The following is a 16084-nucleotide window of genomic DNA, read 5'->3' on the forward strand; positions in this document are numbered from 1 at the left end:
GTCGCACCTGAGCCCCTAAAAACTGAAAACCAGTTTGAGGCCTTGCCACATTCCATCCATCCAACTGCCACTGCCCACTGTGCCCCGCGCACTCTCGGTGCTCCACTGTGCAGCTGGGGCACCAAACAATTAACTTTGGCAACAAACGAGTACTGCGCCGCCAGCAACACCAGCAACAAGACCAGCTACAATAACAATAATAAAAGCGGCGGACAAGTGCCGACGTCGACAAAGGCAGCGACTGCGGCAGAGACAGTGGCAGCGGCAGAGGCAGCGCCGTCGACTGCGGCTGCGCATGCGCACGTAAACAAATTCTCAGCGCCGCATATTTGTTGCACTTTTCGGTGGGGTAATGTGACTTTGCCACTCATCTTGCAACATGAACTATTTGAATTTGTTTTCAACCCATTTCCTTGCATTTTACTACATAAAAATATAGCTGAAGCTTAATATAATTGAACAAATATTTAATACAAATGTGTATTGTGTATAAATTCTTAAATATTAAAGCAATAACTATGATCTGGTTTAATTGTGTATTTAATGCGTTTACCATCTGTTGAAAGTGTATTTGAATCATCGCCTCGCGCACGTGCAGCTCTTTTATTTTTGTTTTAGGTAATTTCAGCGGCTGCTGCTTTTTTGTGAGTTTCTTGAAAGCAAAAATTAAAAAACCTCAACAACTGGCTTGAGAAAGAGTCGGCGAATGGGCGGCAGACAGAGAGGAAACTATGTGGAGAAGAAGAAGTAAAAAACAATCCCTGGCGAAACACGCCAACCCAAAGCGACTTTGTTGCTGCGGTTTCAGTTGCCAGCGCGATTTTGAATGGGTTGTACGCGCGGCGAGTTCTCAAAAGCGAGTTTTTCAAGCCGATATTAATAAAATATCCGAAGCATCAAAAATCCCAAATGAAATCAAAGATAGTAAAAAACAGAAGCGAAAACCCGAAACAAATAACAGGCAGCGTGCGTGTGCAATATATGGAAAATATAGCCCAATAAAAATCTCTGAATGTGTAAAACTGTTTTTCCGAATTGTTTGATTTTTGTTTTATTTTTGTGTGTGTGTGCTACGCTACCAAATGAAAATTGTGTGCAATAAGCGGCGAATGCAGGCCAACAACAACAACAACAACACCAGCAACAACAACAACGGGTAAGTGCCGCTCAAATATTTCCAAACAACAATTGAAAAAAAAAGAAAAACAGAAATACCAGGTTCAAGTGTAACCAGTTTCCAGATTCCAAAGCGAAAAAAAGCAGAAAAAAAACGAAAAAAATGCCGCGGGCTGAGCGCGCCCAATATTTCAAGTTCCCCAGCTATTTAAATGTAAATCCCGACTCGTTCTTAAGTTCGAAGAACATTCCCTGTCGAACCGAAGAAGTTGCTGCACTAATTGATCTGGCTTGTGGCAAATAACGAAATGTGAACCCAAGTTGTTTTGTGTATATTTTCTATATTTCACTTTTTTTTTATTTAATTAATTAGTAGTTGGTCTGGTTAGCTAAGTGGAAAATGAAAAGGCTATTGTCGCAGGAAATCAAACCACTAGATAGCGACTTTAGCAGGTGCCAAAATTTCAGGGTGTTTGGGGTTTCCCCCTTGTTTACGGCATTCTTTTGCCAGTTGCGTCTGCTTTTTGCGGTTTCGAGTTTATCATTATTATGATTATTATTTTTTTCTGGTTTCCCATCTGTATTTTTAGTGCGCTGGTAAAGCCTTTAACATTTATTCGGCATCATCTTCGACTTAAATGTCAAGCTCGTGTGGCGGCTTACACACTTAGAGAAACAAGAAACATGGGCGAAGAATCAAAAATCGATCTTGATACAATACAATTACCCTGCTTATTTAAGTCAGATTTTTCCCACAAGTCGTAAAATGTTAAAATCGTAGGGATATCTTAAATTTTTAGTCGCAGGTAAAACTTCTTGTGGCTGCCTCCAAAACTTATTCTGATTTGTCTCTTCTTTGCAGCACCAACTGCAGTTACAGTCACTGCGGCAACAGCAATTGCTGCAATCGTATGCACGCGGCACGTATGTCACTCTAACTGTAAAGCACTTGGCAACGGTCAGCGGCAGCGGCAGCAACAAGTGGAACGCACAGGAGCAACATCATTAGCCGGCACTTGATTGCATCAGCTTGGAGCAAGCACAAGATATAGGCATTGGATATCTGAAATCGGATATCGACAACAACAACCAGATGCTGCAGAACCATGGCTGCAATCACTAGCAATGTGTCGCGATTGGAGCCAATGCGCGGTATTTCCATAATCATTGAATCGCCAGAAGTGGCTGCGGCAACACCACCACCACCAGCAGTAGTAGTAATAGCAAAAGCAGCAACAGCCACAGCAACAGCAACAGCAGAAGCAGAAGCAGCCGCATCAACACAAGTAGCACCAACTGCCAAGAGCAACAGCAACACTGAAATGTCGCTCAAGTCCCAGGCTGGCATGTTGCTGGCATTTGGCGACACAGCAGCAACAACCAAAGATAATTTGGAAACTAGTTACGAAACTGCAGCTAAGTCGGCAGCAGCACCGGGGACCACCAAAATCTATCCGCAGTTGCTGCTGCGCATTGGCGGAGAAATTGCCGGTGCAACAGCAACAACAGCAGCAACAGCAACAGCAACAACAGCAGTAGCAGCATCAGCAGCAACATCACCGACCATAATCAGCTGCAATGGTGAAATTGCCGCCAGTCAGCCAGCAGCAACAGCAGCGGACACAGCAGCAACATTGCAACACAACAACACGGTGAAGATTCAAATCGAAAGCCAGGGTCAGCCGCGAACTCTGGGCAAGCAGATAAGTGTGGTCAAGCTGAACGAGGGCGTGGAGGAGATGCAGCAGCACTTGTGCTACTTGGTGGACACCAGTGGTCAGTACTCGCCCTGCGAGACATTGGACAGTGGCACGGGCAGCGATCTGGAGGGTCACTCACAGCCACCACAGCAGCATCAGCCTCAGCAGCAGCAGCAGGTGAAGTCGCCGCAACTGGAGCTGCATCTGCAGACCACGCGGCTGAGGGTCAATGAGGAGGCGGACCATAAGCACAGCCCGCTGGAGACGCCGCCGAGTCCAGTTCCTCAGCGGGCCTACAGCCTCACCGATGACAGCGAGGAGTGCGACGAGAGCAGCAACTCCTCGCTGAGCTGCGATTCGCTGCACTCTGGTGGCCTGCTGCCCACCACCCTGCTCCGGGACATTCGACTCCGAGAACGAGAGTCCGGTCCTTTGGTCACCAAAATCGATGGCAGACCGCTGCAATTCGAATCGGATGGCTATTATACCTTCCACGTGCGCGAGCACGAGAATTTCCGCAGTTTCGGCTCCAATTCCTCGACGGAGTACGAACCTCAGCCCTTTGCGGAGGATCAGCCGGGTGAGGACTTTGCCGGCTATCGGGACATCCGGACGGAGGGCAAACTCTCCGCCAATTCTACGATTAGATCCGCCAAGGGAACCGTCAGGGGCGTCAAGAATCGTGTGCGCAATGGAGTAGCCACTTTCTTGCAGCTGCAGCAGCCCAATGTGAAGGTGAGTTCTTCTAATAAGCAAGTACATTTGGTAGTCGATTTAGTAGATATGACACACTAATATACTCGTAGTCTTTACAACTGATAATGACAACGAAACAAAGCCCATTCAACAATTAATAGGCATGGAAAAATGCAATCTGCACTTGTATTCGGTGAATGGATACATCAAGCGAATTCATTAATTGCAATTGCATTTCTTTGTTAAGTGAACAATTTCAGCAATGAAAGTCTTTAAATTCACTTGCATTCACCACTGGCATACAAAATGTATGAACAATTTCAGAAGTGCTGTTGTCAAACATTTTAGAATGTGAATTCCAAAATGATTGCAGTTAATCAGCTGACTATTTCTAGACTTCAAATATTTAATAAATATTTAATTTGCATTAAATTAGCGCATGAGAAATTCGACGAGGCGTATTTGAATGCCACACTACTTTAAATATTCCGTTTGGGCAGATGATTCACACAAACACTCATTCAATTGCATGTGGGGGTTATTCATTGAGAAAGTTTTTGGTTTCGTTTCGTTATGGATTTCTTTTTTATTTTGTGTGTGTAATTTTTGAACATTTTTGTATTTGTTGTTTAACTTTAGTCTTTGGGTCGCTGACTTTTTCACACCTACACTCGCAGATGCAGAGATGCATTCGAAACTAAAGATGTACTATGCAGTATAGTATGCATTATGCAATGCCGAATTATATGTGTATATACATACATATAGATTGCATGTGAGGGTTCGTTTGTTGGCCTGTGTGAAAGTGAATCCAGACTTTTCGGTGATTCATCGCTGCTTTTTATTTGGGTTTTCATATTTTTGATTTCATTACGATTATTATTGAGAAATTTCTTTCTTTTTGTCGAAAGACAATTAACACCTGACTGCCGCTGTCTCTTTGCGGAGCTTGTTGTTGCTTGATTCGCCATTAAGCGGCTTAATATGTCACATATGTATGTACGCCCTTCATCTCTATATGGATACAAATCCGAAAAGGCAAAAGAAAGCTGAAATACTAAAATGCTGACGGAAGTACGAAGCCAGATAGTCGGCTAGATAAGTTAGATAAATTCCGCCTTAAATGATCCGCCACCTGACTAATTGCAAGTGTCTTTTTGTCTTTTTGCCTTTTTGTCTCGTTGTCTTATTTCTGAAATTTTGATTTCGGGTTTCTCTTTTGGGAAAGTTCTCTTCTAAATGGGGGTTCCAAAAACAAAACAAAAACCAAAATTAATTGACCCATTTTTCGGTGGTGGGGAAGCGCGTCGAATCGCAGTTTTATTGAGCCGGAATTGGCCACGCTCGCACTTCTCAAATACCCTCGATTTTTTGCCTTGTCATCGGGTTGATCTGGGCTATTGAATATCGCTTTTTTTCCCCTTTTAAACGCCCTTTTTATGTGAGTTTGCGAAATCAATTTACCAGACACGGGGTAGCGTATTAGCCCTGAAAATTGGGCAACTATTACATCTACTTAATATTGGTGTCCAATCTGATTTTTTAAGTGCCACGGTGTCAGTTTCTTAATTTCTGTACATTTTCTAAAAATAGTTTATTCTTTGCCTCTTGTGTACATTTCCAAAACTCTGTGGCTTCAAACAACCTTCACGATTATACAAATTATTTGACAACTTTATCATAGGACTGTCACCCCGATGACCCCTGAAGTTCATTAATATTTCAACCAAGATTCAATCAAATATTTGACTGCCTCTTCGAATGAAATGTCAACTTCTTGTGCGACTCGCAAGTTTTTGTTTGGTGATTTTTCTTAGTCAAATTAGCAAAGCCAACCTTGAAACCAAAATCAATGTATAATTATTGCTAAAAAAAAAGCAAAAAAAAATGAAAGATACGAAATTATTTGGCTAAAAACAGCTTGCATAATTTTTCAAGAAACACACAAATTATCATAATAAAGAGCCACTAATGCGTTAATTATGCAACAACAACAGCAACAAAATCGGATATACTGAGCAGACAGATCGAATTATATTTTATGGGCCGCAGCCGATTCCTTTTGGCTTTTGTTTCAGAGACGAGTTTTTTTTGCATTTGGAGTGGTGTCATTAAAATATCATTTAGCTAATTTGAGTTTGAGCACAGGCACGTATACATATACCAAAATACTTTGTGAACAATCATGTCTAAGTTTAAGCACTAATAGGTATTGCCAGAAAATGAAAGTTTATGTGTGTAATGACCCGATGACAAGCCCACTTGCACACGAAAGGCCCCTTCCAAAGACTGAAATTGAATCTTTTTCCCCTGAAATTGCCCTAACATTGTACAGCAATACAGAAAATGTGGCAAAAACACCCTGCAATGACTTAAAAAAAAACTTTAAAATTGCTGGCTCGCCCTTACTACTAATTCTCATATTTAAATTGCAGAAAAACGCTTTAACAGCTCCCAATCAAACAAACGAACTTTATGCAGATAAAAAGACAATGGAGTAATTTCAGGTCATAAATAGCAAGCATAAAAATGAGATAAAAAGTAACATTTGGTCAACAAGTATTTGGGCATTGTGAAAATAGTTGTCCAGCTCTATTTATCCAAAAAAAATATTTGGTATTGCCTACATCTTTAAATATCCACTTGAAATCAAAACCATGCCGACCTTTTCACTTGAGTATAATGCATATTTCTATTTGCCTTCAAACGAAAGTGAAAATGAAAACGCACGTGACTGGGATTCAGATGTATAGCATATTTTGGACGATCTTTTACATCGTACGGGAGTACAATAAATAAAGATACATTTCGAACAATTAGGCAACTGACGCTTGTGGGGCGTTAGCTGCATTTCAATTACAATTTGCATTCAGGGCCAAAAGAAAGCCACGAGAGCTACGAGAGCCGCCCGAAATGCGCTTATTAAGGTTTCCAATTATTGCCAAATTGAAGCTCGTTCAGGGCATGGCAGAAAAATAACTACAAAAAATACCGCAGCCTGGAAACTGAATACAAAACTGAACACCCAACCGAACGAAAGTGAAATGTTTCCACTCGGCCCGCGTACGTGTGTAAATTTATGCAAAAAGAAAAGGGGCTTCGGTGAGGGGGGATGACAGCATTTATATGACAGCATATATATATGTATATGTATATCGGTATAACTGGGTGTGAGAACCGACTTGTAGGCAGATCATGGCGGTACCCTAACGGCAACAAGTCGACGGCCCCCTGTTCAATACAATAAGACAAGTGTCTTCGTTGGGCTTTGGGATTAGGTTCAAATAAAAATCTTATATTCGTTCGTTGAATAGATCGATGCTGTGCAAAAGCGAAATTTTCCCATGCGTTTCGTTCAGGAATGTGTGTGGCGCTGTCCAGCGAAATATAAGAGGCAAAAATCCAAAATCCATCGATTGGCATCGAAATACTCGCTTTCTGGCTGTCCGAAGGTCTGCGAAACGCTTATGTAACGCAGTGTGACGTATTAATTGAGATTTTTTTTTTGTGGCCACTTCGTTCGGGGCTCCTTTGAGTCCCAGATCAAAAGCTAGAGATTGCCAAAAACCCCTCCTTTGTCGAACAACTGACCTGCTTTCTCTTTCGCTGCTCTTAAAAAACTGTTGAAGATGCTGTCTCTTGAGTGCTTGGAGTTCTGCAGAAGATGGCCAGATTTTTGAGTTGTCATTTGGCCTGCGGTTCACAGTTCACAGCCTTGTTTTTCAAACACATTCATACCTTGTGCGCCATGTTTATTTATTCTTCCATTACATTGAATGGTCAGATTTTGAAGTGATTTGGCCTGCGGTTCACAGCCTCATTCATATTCGTGCGCATTTCGTTGGGTATCTCTTGCTTTTATTCTCATGAACATGTTCATTACACTCAATGGCTTTGAACTCTCGTCGGTGGAGCGGTGGACAAATGACGCTAAACAGCAAATGGCCACTATTAATGTACCAGTTTACCAGCTTAACATTTGTTTATGCCTCTCCCAAGCGGCGTTATGTTTGGATATTATATGCCATATATTAAATAACCGCCACCTGAGGCGATTTTGCGACTTGGATCCATGGGACCCCCGATGAAGTGGCAAGGGGCTGGAAATTCGACGTGGACTTGCAGCTTATGCAAGTGCAATGCGCCGATGCAGATCGAAAAAGGCAGAAAGGGGGTCGACGGGCTAGATACCGTGCAGTTTTTATAAGCTCGGATCTCATATTTCCATCAATGGAGGCGGTGACTAAATGTTGAGTTATAACATACATTTATTATATTATATTGCGAATAATTGACTTTCAATTTCAAATAAAATTTGAAATGTGTCCTATCTTCAGATTCCCAACCTCCCTCTAAAATTTCGAAAATTATTGACGTAAATAGTGATATAGCAGCATTCATTTGTTGTTAATTAAATCAAATTCCCATGTGAGAGTGCTTTAAAAGCGACAGTTGCAATTCATTTGATACCATTTCTCATGTTCAGATCACATTTCACCATCATAACTCTCTGTCCTGCTCTATTAATTTATGTTTCTTATACCAATAAATCATTGCAAAATTTGACAACTCACTGAGGAAACTAGTCGCCTCGGGAAATTCGATCGAGTTTAAGGTATCGACTGTCGTCGCCGATGAAAATCTAGTTAATCAGGCTGACTAACGGAAGAGCCAATAGCGAAAAAAAACTTGTCGGCCGAATCGAGCAAAATATTTCGCATTGTGCCAAGTTTTCACTTCGGACATTCATTTGCCATTTACACAAATTGGCTATGCGTAATTTTCAATTGGATCCGTTGTGATTGCCGCCAGTCAATATCCCAATATCACTATAATGGATGGCACTCACAAGAACCCGTCTGAAAGAACTCTCTATTCCAGAGCCAGAGTGGATTTTAAGTGGAATCCGCTAATTAGTATGGCAAAGAAACTGGCTCCGTTTCGTTTAACAAGTATTTTTGCTCGGCAATTAGCGGGCGATTTGTATCCACAATTCTCCATGTGGCTCAAGTGTTTTGGCCAAGGCTGTTACCATTTTGCGGCTCCGTGGGGGGAAGGTTAAAGACAAAGGCGATGGAGCAGGCCGAAGATGCCCTCGATCCATTGGCCTAGCTACAAGTTGGCTTTTGTAACAGACATTTTATTTGGGGGATGTGAATCAGCGATTGAGCTCATGACAAAAATGAATGAATTCGCTTTCGTGATGTTTGAAACTGAGCTGAAAGGTATTCTCATCACTTTAATTAACTTGGTTCATTTGAATCATTAACTGCGCCAAGTATTCGACTTTTCAGTTGTGTGTCATACTGTCATACTGAATCAATCAATTGACATCCAAGCATTGCATTTTGTGTTTTAGCATTGTTTTCGCTGTGTGACCTGATTTAAAACTAATTTCAGAACTACATGGAGAAGGACCTGGGCAAGGTGGTTTTGTACACCACGAGCATGGGAATCATCAGGGACACATATGCCAAGTGTGCCAATGTCAAACAGATTCTGCGCACACTGCTAATCAAATTCGAGGAGAGGGACGTTTTTATGAGCGTGGAGTACCAGCAGGAGATTCGTGAAAGGATGCACGACGAGACCATCCGGGTGCCACAGCTCTTCGTCGAGGGTCAGCACATTGGGGTAACTATAAACAGATATTCTTGAATGGAAAACGAATCTAAAACGAAACCATCATCTACAGGATGCCGAGATCGTTGAGCGGCTGAATGAAAGCGGCGAGTTACGACAGCTGTTGAAACCTTACAAAGTATGTTGAAATCAAGGTTTTCGTAATATATTTTCTCTCGAAGAGTATTTCGTTAACTCCGTAATTTCGTAATACTCCTTTTTCAGTCGATTGCCACTGCGTATACGTGCCAGACGTGCGGCGGATATCGCCTGCTGCCGTGTCCCTCGTGCAGTGGATCCAAAAAGTCCGTACACCGGAACCACTTTACGGCGGAGTTCGTGGCCTTAAAGTGCATGAACTGCGATGAAGTTGGGCTGGTAAAGTGCCCGAACTGCTGAGGAAAACGCTACCACGCTTTTTTCTATCTATAGTGCTTTTTTTTGTATCAATATTGAAGAGATTTTTTTTTTGCGCAACTTTTGTAGTCGCTTATTATTAACAGTTGTGATATTTGAGAGCAGTTTGAGCCGGTGATGAGCGGCCGTAACAAGTGCGAAATGAAACGAAAAGAAACGGAACGGAAACGACACACACACACTCACACGAAGAATACAAAATATTCATATGTGAATCAAATGTGAATCGAAATATCGAACAAATAAAAAAGAATTAGAATTTATGATTTATGATTTCAACTTTCGCTGTTTGAAAGCAAGTTTTCGGGCAGTCATTCAAAAGCGCTACTTAATTGCCCCCAAACGTATGCAACACTTTCTTGCGGATTAGGGGAAGTCCCGCGCAGAAAAGTAGGCAACACAGTAATAAACTCATAACAATGGCCATGTTTTGTCCACCATGGCGTATGACGATGTCAGCATAGATTCATAGATACGTTCTGTTCTCCAGCAATCAGGAACTAGTCTTATATAATGTAATATAATATAATAGGAACAACATTTGGCAAAGGATAAAGCTGTAATAGTGTCAGACCTTGATCCAAACGAGAATTCTTAATATTACTTTATTTTCAGAGTCGGCTTACCCCGATCATCTTGTCTGTGACACTTAGTTCATTCCATCTTGTCAGCTCGTTTTCGGCATTTAGTATAAAAAAAAAAAAAACGTTTATTTCATACAAAATTCGTTGTCTCTACGCTTGTTCGTCAATTGCATTCTTTGGCCTATCTTTCAATCCCGTTTGGCGGTATTGATTTGGGTTTTGATGGAATCCGATCTGAGGGTGTACTACCAGCCGGCTAACCAAGTGGATTCTCAGGCTGAACTGCAATATGCCCTGGGCCTTGATATTCATAATTCAGATCATACGGAAACGCGTGGCAGTGGCGGTTCTAATCCCTCTCCGCAGGACACCGAGCAGCCGACTGCGGATGTGGAGCGCACCTGTTGGATATGTTTCGCAAGCCGCGAGGACAACCGGCGGGCCAAGTGGGTGCATCCGTGCCAGTGCCGCGGTGGCACCAAGTGGGTTCACCAGAGCTGTCTGTACCGCTGGATCGACGAGAAGCAGCAGGGTAACCACCGGCGGTCGGTGGTTTGCCAACAATGCCTAACTGAGTATATAATCGTCTTTCCCCGAATGAATCCCTTGGCAGGTATTCTGGAGAAGCTCGATTTCGCTGTGAGGCGGATCTGCCCCTATTTGGCGCTCAAAATGGTCATGTGCTGCGTTTATTGGACTGCCATCACGTACGGAGCCATCACTGTCATCCAGGTGGTGGGTCAAGAACGCGCAGTTCAGCTGATGGAGAACGAGGGATTCCGGCTGGTGGGACTGCCCTTCATTCCGGTGGGGTTGGTTCTAATGCGACTGGTGCGCTGGGAGGATGCCGTCTTGAAGGCCATGCGCAGCAGATACAACATTTTGCGAAAGTTGCCCTTTTTCCACTGGGCCGGGGAGCCAGAAGCTGGAACGGGGGACTTGGGTGTCTTGAGCGATAGTTCCAGCAGTTTGCCACCAATCCAGCATAATCCATCTATCACCGAACCCATCTACATCTCTCGACTCCTTTGCGGAGCCTTTTTTCTGCCATCTATTGCCACCGCCGTGGGAAATGTGTTTTTCAGGAGCATAGAAGATCCACTTCATCGCACTATCATCGGCGGAATCGCCTATATCGGGGTTAAGGGACTGTTGAAAATCTACCTCAAACAGAAGCTTTATGTCCGCCGACGGGGACGTCGCATTGTGAACTACACCGATGAAAACGTAAGGTTATATTTGGGTGGACAGATCAGGGAGGCACCAGCCCACGGTTCTGAAATTGCCCGCCAGTTTGCCGGATTTGCAGGATTTGATGAGAACATGGAGGACAGCTCTAGCGTGGTCACCACGGACTCTGAGGATGGTGACCCGGACAGCTAAGCCTCATAATTCACTGAACTGGTCATATGTCATTGGACCAGAGAATTAAGACCAAGAATTTTAACGACAAGAAAGACGTTGGAAACGAGCAATAAAATAGTGTATAGATATACATCTTTTTGAAAACTGCAACCTGGATATATGCATAGATGCCCCACTAATTTATTAACCTGTATAGTTGTTATATATTTTAATACATTGAATTCAAAACAACATTCACGTCTCATAGAATGGGAAAGCTTGGTAAACTATATTCATTATTAGTGATACATTATTCAGATCTGCATTAACTAGGCACTTCGCACTTGTTAAAGTTCAATTGCTTCGTGTAAAAGGGCGCCTTGGGACAGTTTCGTTCGCAATAAGGACGAAACTTGACGTCGATACAGCAGCGGTAGGTGTTCCAGTTTTTGTTCGGCACAAACTTTAGGCTATCCAGAAAGATCGTTGAGTGGGAGTGTAGGCGATGCAGGAACCTCTTGAAGCTTTCAAAGGTCAACTCTCGATAACGTGAGCACCTATAATCATGATGGTGCGAGACGCCCTCGCAGAACACCCAATACCGCTCCGTGACTTTTTTGTTTTCGAACTCTTTTAGCATTTCCCTAACAGGCTGCCCTTTTTGACTTGTCCGCTGTCTATTAGTAATGAATGCCTGACACAAAAGGGTGCCCTCCCAGATCAAGTGGCAAATCTGTAAGAAAAACAGTCCCATAAATGTAGCACTTCAAAATGGCAATCAATTCCTGGCGCAAACTCCTTTGTTTTTCCCACTACTCCGGTGCTCACCTCTGGCATCTGGCCAATCTCACCGATGCGATCGTTTTCGGACCTGTTGCAAATGGATCGGCGCAGCCAGGGTGAAACGAGTCCAAAGCGCACTGCTTGCATCACCTGGACGGCGTACTTCTTGCGCTCCGCCCAGGCGTAATTCAACCAGTAAAAGGCGGCGAAGAAGACCTCGTCCTCACTATTGACACACAGCGTGTCTTGGTTCAGCAAAGTGTACACTTCATTGGCATCGAACTCGAGAAACTCCCAGGAAGCCACAACTGGCAGAAAGCACTTTCGCAACCGCGCCTGCATTACAACCATGATTTCCGAGCAGCGGAAATCCCTGGCCATGAGGTAGGTGTGGAAGGCATTGATCTCCCAAATGCCGCAACCTCCTTTCGTCGCAAGGGTGCCCCAGTACTGCTCCATCAGTTCCTTCACGCCCAAACACTTGGCTGCCGCAAGGAAAGGTATCAGCTCCTTGCCAATGGCAAAGTGTTTTTCCTCGTTCAGCATCCATTCGTAGATGCGAACTATAAGGGCCATCTGGACTTTTTGCACTGGCATTTGCAAACATTGGCTCGAAAAATCGCGGAAATTGCGGGCAAAGTAAGTGAACAGGAAACGGTTCACGAAGTAGAACCTGGACTCTATCTGAATCTCCAGGTCGTCGTGCCAGCACCTCTTTGTCGCCTCCCACACGATCTCATTATTACCTAATTATGCGTTAATTAATAATCCTTTAATTTAACGTAGGCAGTAGCGGAACTCACCCATCCGCTGTTTGGCCCTCCTTAAAATGGTCTCGGCACAGGTTACGTCCACTTTGGCACTCATCGGCTTCCAAATAACCTCAAAGTCGCGTGAGGTGCCCCCGGCTCTGAGCATGGGATCCAAGACAGGTGGATTGGGCACTGGAACTGAAACCTCGCTTTCATTGTCCGGGGTTGTAGGTTGAGGCTGAATGCCCTCGATGCTAAAGGCACTGCTTAAATTTCGCTGGCGAGCTTGTCGCGCAATGGTCAAAATGTCAGCGAAATCGGGATCCATTCGGTTTATATACATTACTGGCGGCGGAGGACATGTGATTTTCTCGTCCTTTGCCGAAGCGATGGCTTCAGGCCCAATGCTTTCCACAATATAAAGTTTTGAGCTATTGGAAATCGGCGATGACAACTGGGGATCGGCGATCTCCACCAAACTACGGGTCACCGTGCTAGGAACAATCTGATTATTTATATAACGACTCCAATACCAGTTGGGGGTTAGCAATTTGTTGGGCTCTTTCGACGAAATTTCTTCCTTGTTTTCTTTCTTTTTTTCGTCCTTTTGCTTGTCCACAAACATGATCACTTTTATATATAACCAATGCACTAAAGAAGTTATATAAAATATATGTGCAAAAAAGAATACTTGCTGAAAACGTTTTGATGAATAATTTGTAATTTGCAACAAATTTGAAGAGGTTTTTCAATGGCAACTTTGGTACAAACTTTTTTCGTTCATTGTTCTTTAGCTTCACAAATGCTAAATTTCAATGCTTTGCATTCAACCCCTTCCATATAAGGCATTTCCGTACATAATGGACAATCCATAAACAATATAGTGCATACATTTTATTACTTTCGTAAAAATGTGATGGAGATTTTGGTAAATTGGCAGCAGGCATTGACTTTACCTTTGGCCTCTCCAGTTTTGTCAGTGTTCCGTGTAGAGCATTATCACACAGCTCGTTCAACGTTTCGGTCGACACATTCTCGAGTCAAACTGAAGCACTCTCTATTCGTAAAACCAGAACAAATTCAAACTGTAAATTTTTAACTGTCCCTTCTTTATAAGTTTTGAGTTCCCTTTCGATAAAATTGCGTTGAAAAGCAGCATAATCAAACGAAACCCCCGAGCCGAGCTAGCAGACATTCCTCAACTTGCTTGGTAAGCAAGAAGCAAGAAGCACAAAGCAAGGAAGCAGGATTTTGCGTTACCAAAAGTAAGTTTATAGCAATGATATAATCCTAATATCAAGTAGATTGGGAATATAGAAACCTCTTAACGCTTTCCAGCACCTAAGAAAGTCTTCTTGTAGCACTATTTTCGGAAGACATATTCTAGTAGCATAACATCAGGATGTCTGACAACACGGCCGTGAGCTCTGTGCTCAACGTTGTTCTATGCGGAGCCGCCGGTTTCGGTTTCTACAAGATTGGACCCAGTGAACACCCGTACGCCTTCACAGCCTGCGTTCTTGGTTTCTGCCATGGACTCTTCGGCTTGGTTAGCGGTTTGACCGGCGATGAAAATGTCAAGAAGGTTACGGAGACGACCACATCGATCATGGAGATCATACCGCTGCCACTAGTCAATGTAGATCTTTATCTGGGCGCCGAGAGCAACAACATTGCCCTGGGCCATGGACTCTTCATTGTGCCGCTGGGCGTCAGCGTGATCCTCAGCTTTTTCAAGGGCGAAAGCGGAGATGAGGGCGAAGGAAGCCCCCTTGACACGCTGAAGACCCTCACCATTTTGGGTAACATTACCTCGCTGTTGTATCTGGCGATCAATGAGAGCAGCTGGAACCTGGGCGGCATGGCCTTCCTGGCCTTCATGGCCAAGTTCGGTGCCAAATTCTTTGAGGAGCAGATCAGCGAGGGCAGCGGGGAGCCGGTGACCTACTTAAGTTGGTCGGGCTTCTACGTCCTCACCGCCATGGCCGTTTCGGGCGAGAAGTAGACAGAAGTGGGCGGTGTATCTGCCCAAATCCTGGGATCCGGGCTCCTGACCATCAGCCGAGTTGGCCCTTGCATCCTCTTTTCCCCGTAGACTTCCCGTTACTTCCGGGACCCCAACTCATTCGACCTTGGACGAGCAGAGTGATGAATAAATTATTGGACTGGTGCTACGGTGACTCGTTAATATTTTAATCATTTGGTTTCAATATTTAAGAAATATACATTTATCGAAAACTGGGCAATCAATTTGATATTAGTTAATGGCTGTAAATAAGTCAGAGCGATCACTTTTAATTGAGACTAGTTTAATTGTTACGGCATTGCATTCCGCTCGAATCGATACGTTTCGATTGTGACCGAGGCATTAGGCAACCCAAATCCCATTGGCCACGCCCAGGGCTTGCCGCCCCCCGCCCAAAAAAGGCGAAAATACATAAAACCTACACCGGCCATTGACAATAAGAACTAATAAATTTTAAGACCTAATGTCAACAAATCGGCGGTAAGTAGGGGCACGCACAAACGCACAATCCGCACAGTGAAGCCCGGCTACCAGGGCAGCCTGCCCTGTCTTAGGGCAGAAGCAAAAAGCGTGCTCAATGAGCATGACAGCCACAAAACAAAAGCCAAATAGCCCAAAAAGAGTAAAGATATAATAAAAATTGTTGTACATTTTTGGACCGTGTCTTGTGTCTTGTTCATTGTTATTTTTATGACTTAGTGCCAATGGGTTTTCGGTTTTTCGGTTTTTCGGTTTTTTTTTTTTCTTTTGGGGTGGGGTTCAACCCGAAGTTACGTGCTAATTTCTGGCCGACTGACGAAATCGAAACTGAAACTGAAAACTCGGCCCGAGAACTGGTTGTTACAGAAATATTTGTGTTATCGCAGGTAATTGGCTGGCATTGTCTGTTTTTCTTTCGCTTTTCCCCGCCTTAAGAGTCGTGGCATTGGGCAAGTTTTGGAGATCAGGGACCCTGGGGGCTTTGCTTTGGTTAAGATCTGCCGATCACATCCGCTTGCTAAAAATCAGATTGCTTTGATGAGAGAACGGCTCCATATCTAAACT

General features: G+C 43.6%; 4 protein-coding genes across 7 annotated transcripts; 3 read left to right on the plus strand and 1 right to left on the minus strand.

The window, feature by feature from the left end:
* Nucleotides 1-921: 921 nt before the first annotated feature.
* On the plus strand, nucleotides 922-9814 carry LOC122623237 (glutaredoxin domain-containing cysteine-rich protein CG12206). Of its 2 annotated transcripts, none has more exons than XM_043802257.1 (5): nucleotides 922-1156; nucleotides 1979-3551; nucleotides 8913-9146; nucleotides 9208-9273; nucleotides 9360-9814. In XM_043802257.1, exons 2-5 carry the CDS (start codon nucleotides 2223-2225, stop codon nucleotides 9531-9533), a joined length of 1803 nt encoding a protein of 600 aa, XP_043658192.1. In that variant the 5' UTR covers nucleotides 922-1156; nucleotides 1979-2222; the 3' UTR covers nucleotides 9534-9814. The 2 variants fall into 2 exon arrangements, with proteins under 2 accessions (XP_043658192.1, XP_043658191.1); XM_043802256.1 differs by lacking the exon at nucleotides 922-1156 and adding an exon at nucleotides 1779-1922.
* A 392-nt stretch (nucleotides 9815-10206) lies between these two features.
* Nucleotides 10207-11731, plus strand: LOC122623239 (E3 ubiquitin-protein ligase MARCHF5). Its single transcript, XM_043802260.1, has one exon. It carries the CDS (start codon nucleotides 10358-10360, stop codon nucleotides 11516-11518), a length of 1161 nt encoding a protein of 386 aa, XP_043658195.1. The 5' UTR covers nucleotides 10207-10357; the 3' UTR covers nucleotides 11519-11731.
* A 31-nt stretch (nucleotides 11732-11762) lies between these two features.
* On the minus strand, nucleotides 11763-13732 carry LOC122623238. The gene is made up of 3 exons (XM_043802259.1): nucleotides 13066-13732; nucleotides 12308-13008; nucleotides 11763-12212 (listed from the first exon to the last, which is right to left on the minus strand). Exons 1-3 carry the CDS (start codon nucleotides 13637-13639, stop codon nucleotides 11805-11807), a joined length of 1683 nt encoding a protein of 560 aa, XP_043658194.1. The 5' UTR covers nucleotides 13640-13732; the 3' UTR covers nucleotides 11763-11804.
* A 270-nt stretch (nucleotides 13733-14002) lies between these two features.
* Nucleotides 14003-15260, plus strand: LOC122623240. 3 transcript variants are annotated; one of them, XM_043802263.1, is made up of 2 exons: nucleotides 14003-14279; nucleotides 14376-15260. In XM_043802263.1, exon 2 carries the CDS (start codon nucleotides 14417-14419, stop codon nucleotides 15017-15019), a length of 603 nt encoding a protein of 200 aa, XP_043658198.1. In that variant the 5' UTR covers nucleotides 14003-14279; nucleotides 14376-14416; the 3' UTR covers nucleotides 15020-15260. The 3 variants fall into 3 exon arrangements, with proteins under 3 accessions (XP_043658198.1, XP_043658197.1, XP_043658196.1); XM_043802262.1 differs by having other exon boundaries at nucleotides 14004-14279; nucleotides 14332-15260; XM_043802261.1 differs by having other exon boundaries at nucleotides 14004-14279; nucleotides 14353-15260.
* The last annotated feature ends 824 nt before the right edge of the window (nucleotides 15261-16084 follow it).

Source organism: Drosophila teissieri, chromosome X (assembly GCF_016746235.2).
Source record: "Drosophila teissieri strain GT53w chromosome X, Prin_Dtei_1.1, whole genome shotgun sequence".
Classification (NCBI taxonomy): Eukaryota; Metazoa; Arthropoda; class Insecta; order Diptera; family Drosophilidae; genus Drosophila; species Drosophila teissieri.

Coding starts and splice junctions, on each gene's coding strand:
- LOC122623239 (XM_043802260.1), top strand. CDS start 10,358: ATGGAATCCGATCTGAGGGTGTACTACCAGCCGGCTAACCAAGTGGAT.
- LOC122623240 (XM_043802263.1), top strand. CDS start 14,417: ATGTCTGACAACACGGCCGTGAGCTCTGTGCTCAACGTTGTTCTATGC.
- LOC122623237 (XM_043802257.1), top strand. CDS start 2,223: ATGGCTGCAATCACTAGCAATGTGTCGCGATTGGAGCCAATGCGCGGT. Junction 3,552..8,912: donor TGCAGCAGCCCAATGTGAAG/GTGAGTTCTTCT, acceptor AACTAATTTCAG/AACTACATGGAGAAGGACCT. Junction 9,274..9,359: donor AGCTGTTGAAACCTTACAAA/GTATGTTGAAAT, acceptor CTCCTTTTTCAG/TCGATTGCCACTGCGTATAC.
- LOC122623238 (XM_043802259.1), bottom strand. CDS start 13,639: ATGTTTGTGGACAAGCAAAAGGACGAAAAAAAGAAAGAAAACAAGGAA. Junction 13,009..13,065: donor GAGGGCCAAACAGCGGATGG/GTGAGTTCCGCT, acceptor ACGCATAATTAG/GTAATAATGAGATCGTGTGG. Junction 12,213..12,307: donor AGATTGGCCAGATGCCAGAG/GTGAGCACCGGA, acceptor TTTTTCTTACAG/ATTTGCCACTTGATCTGGGA.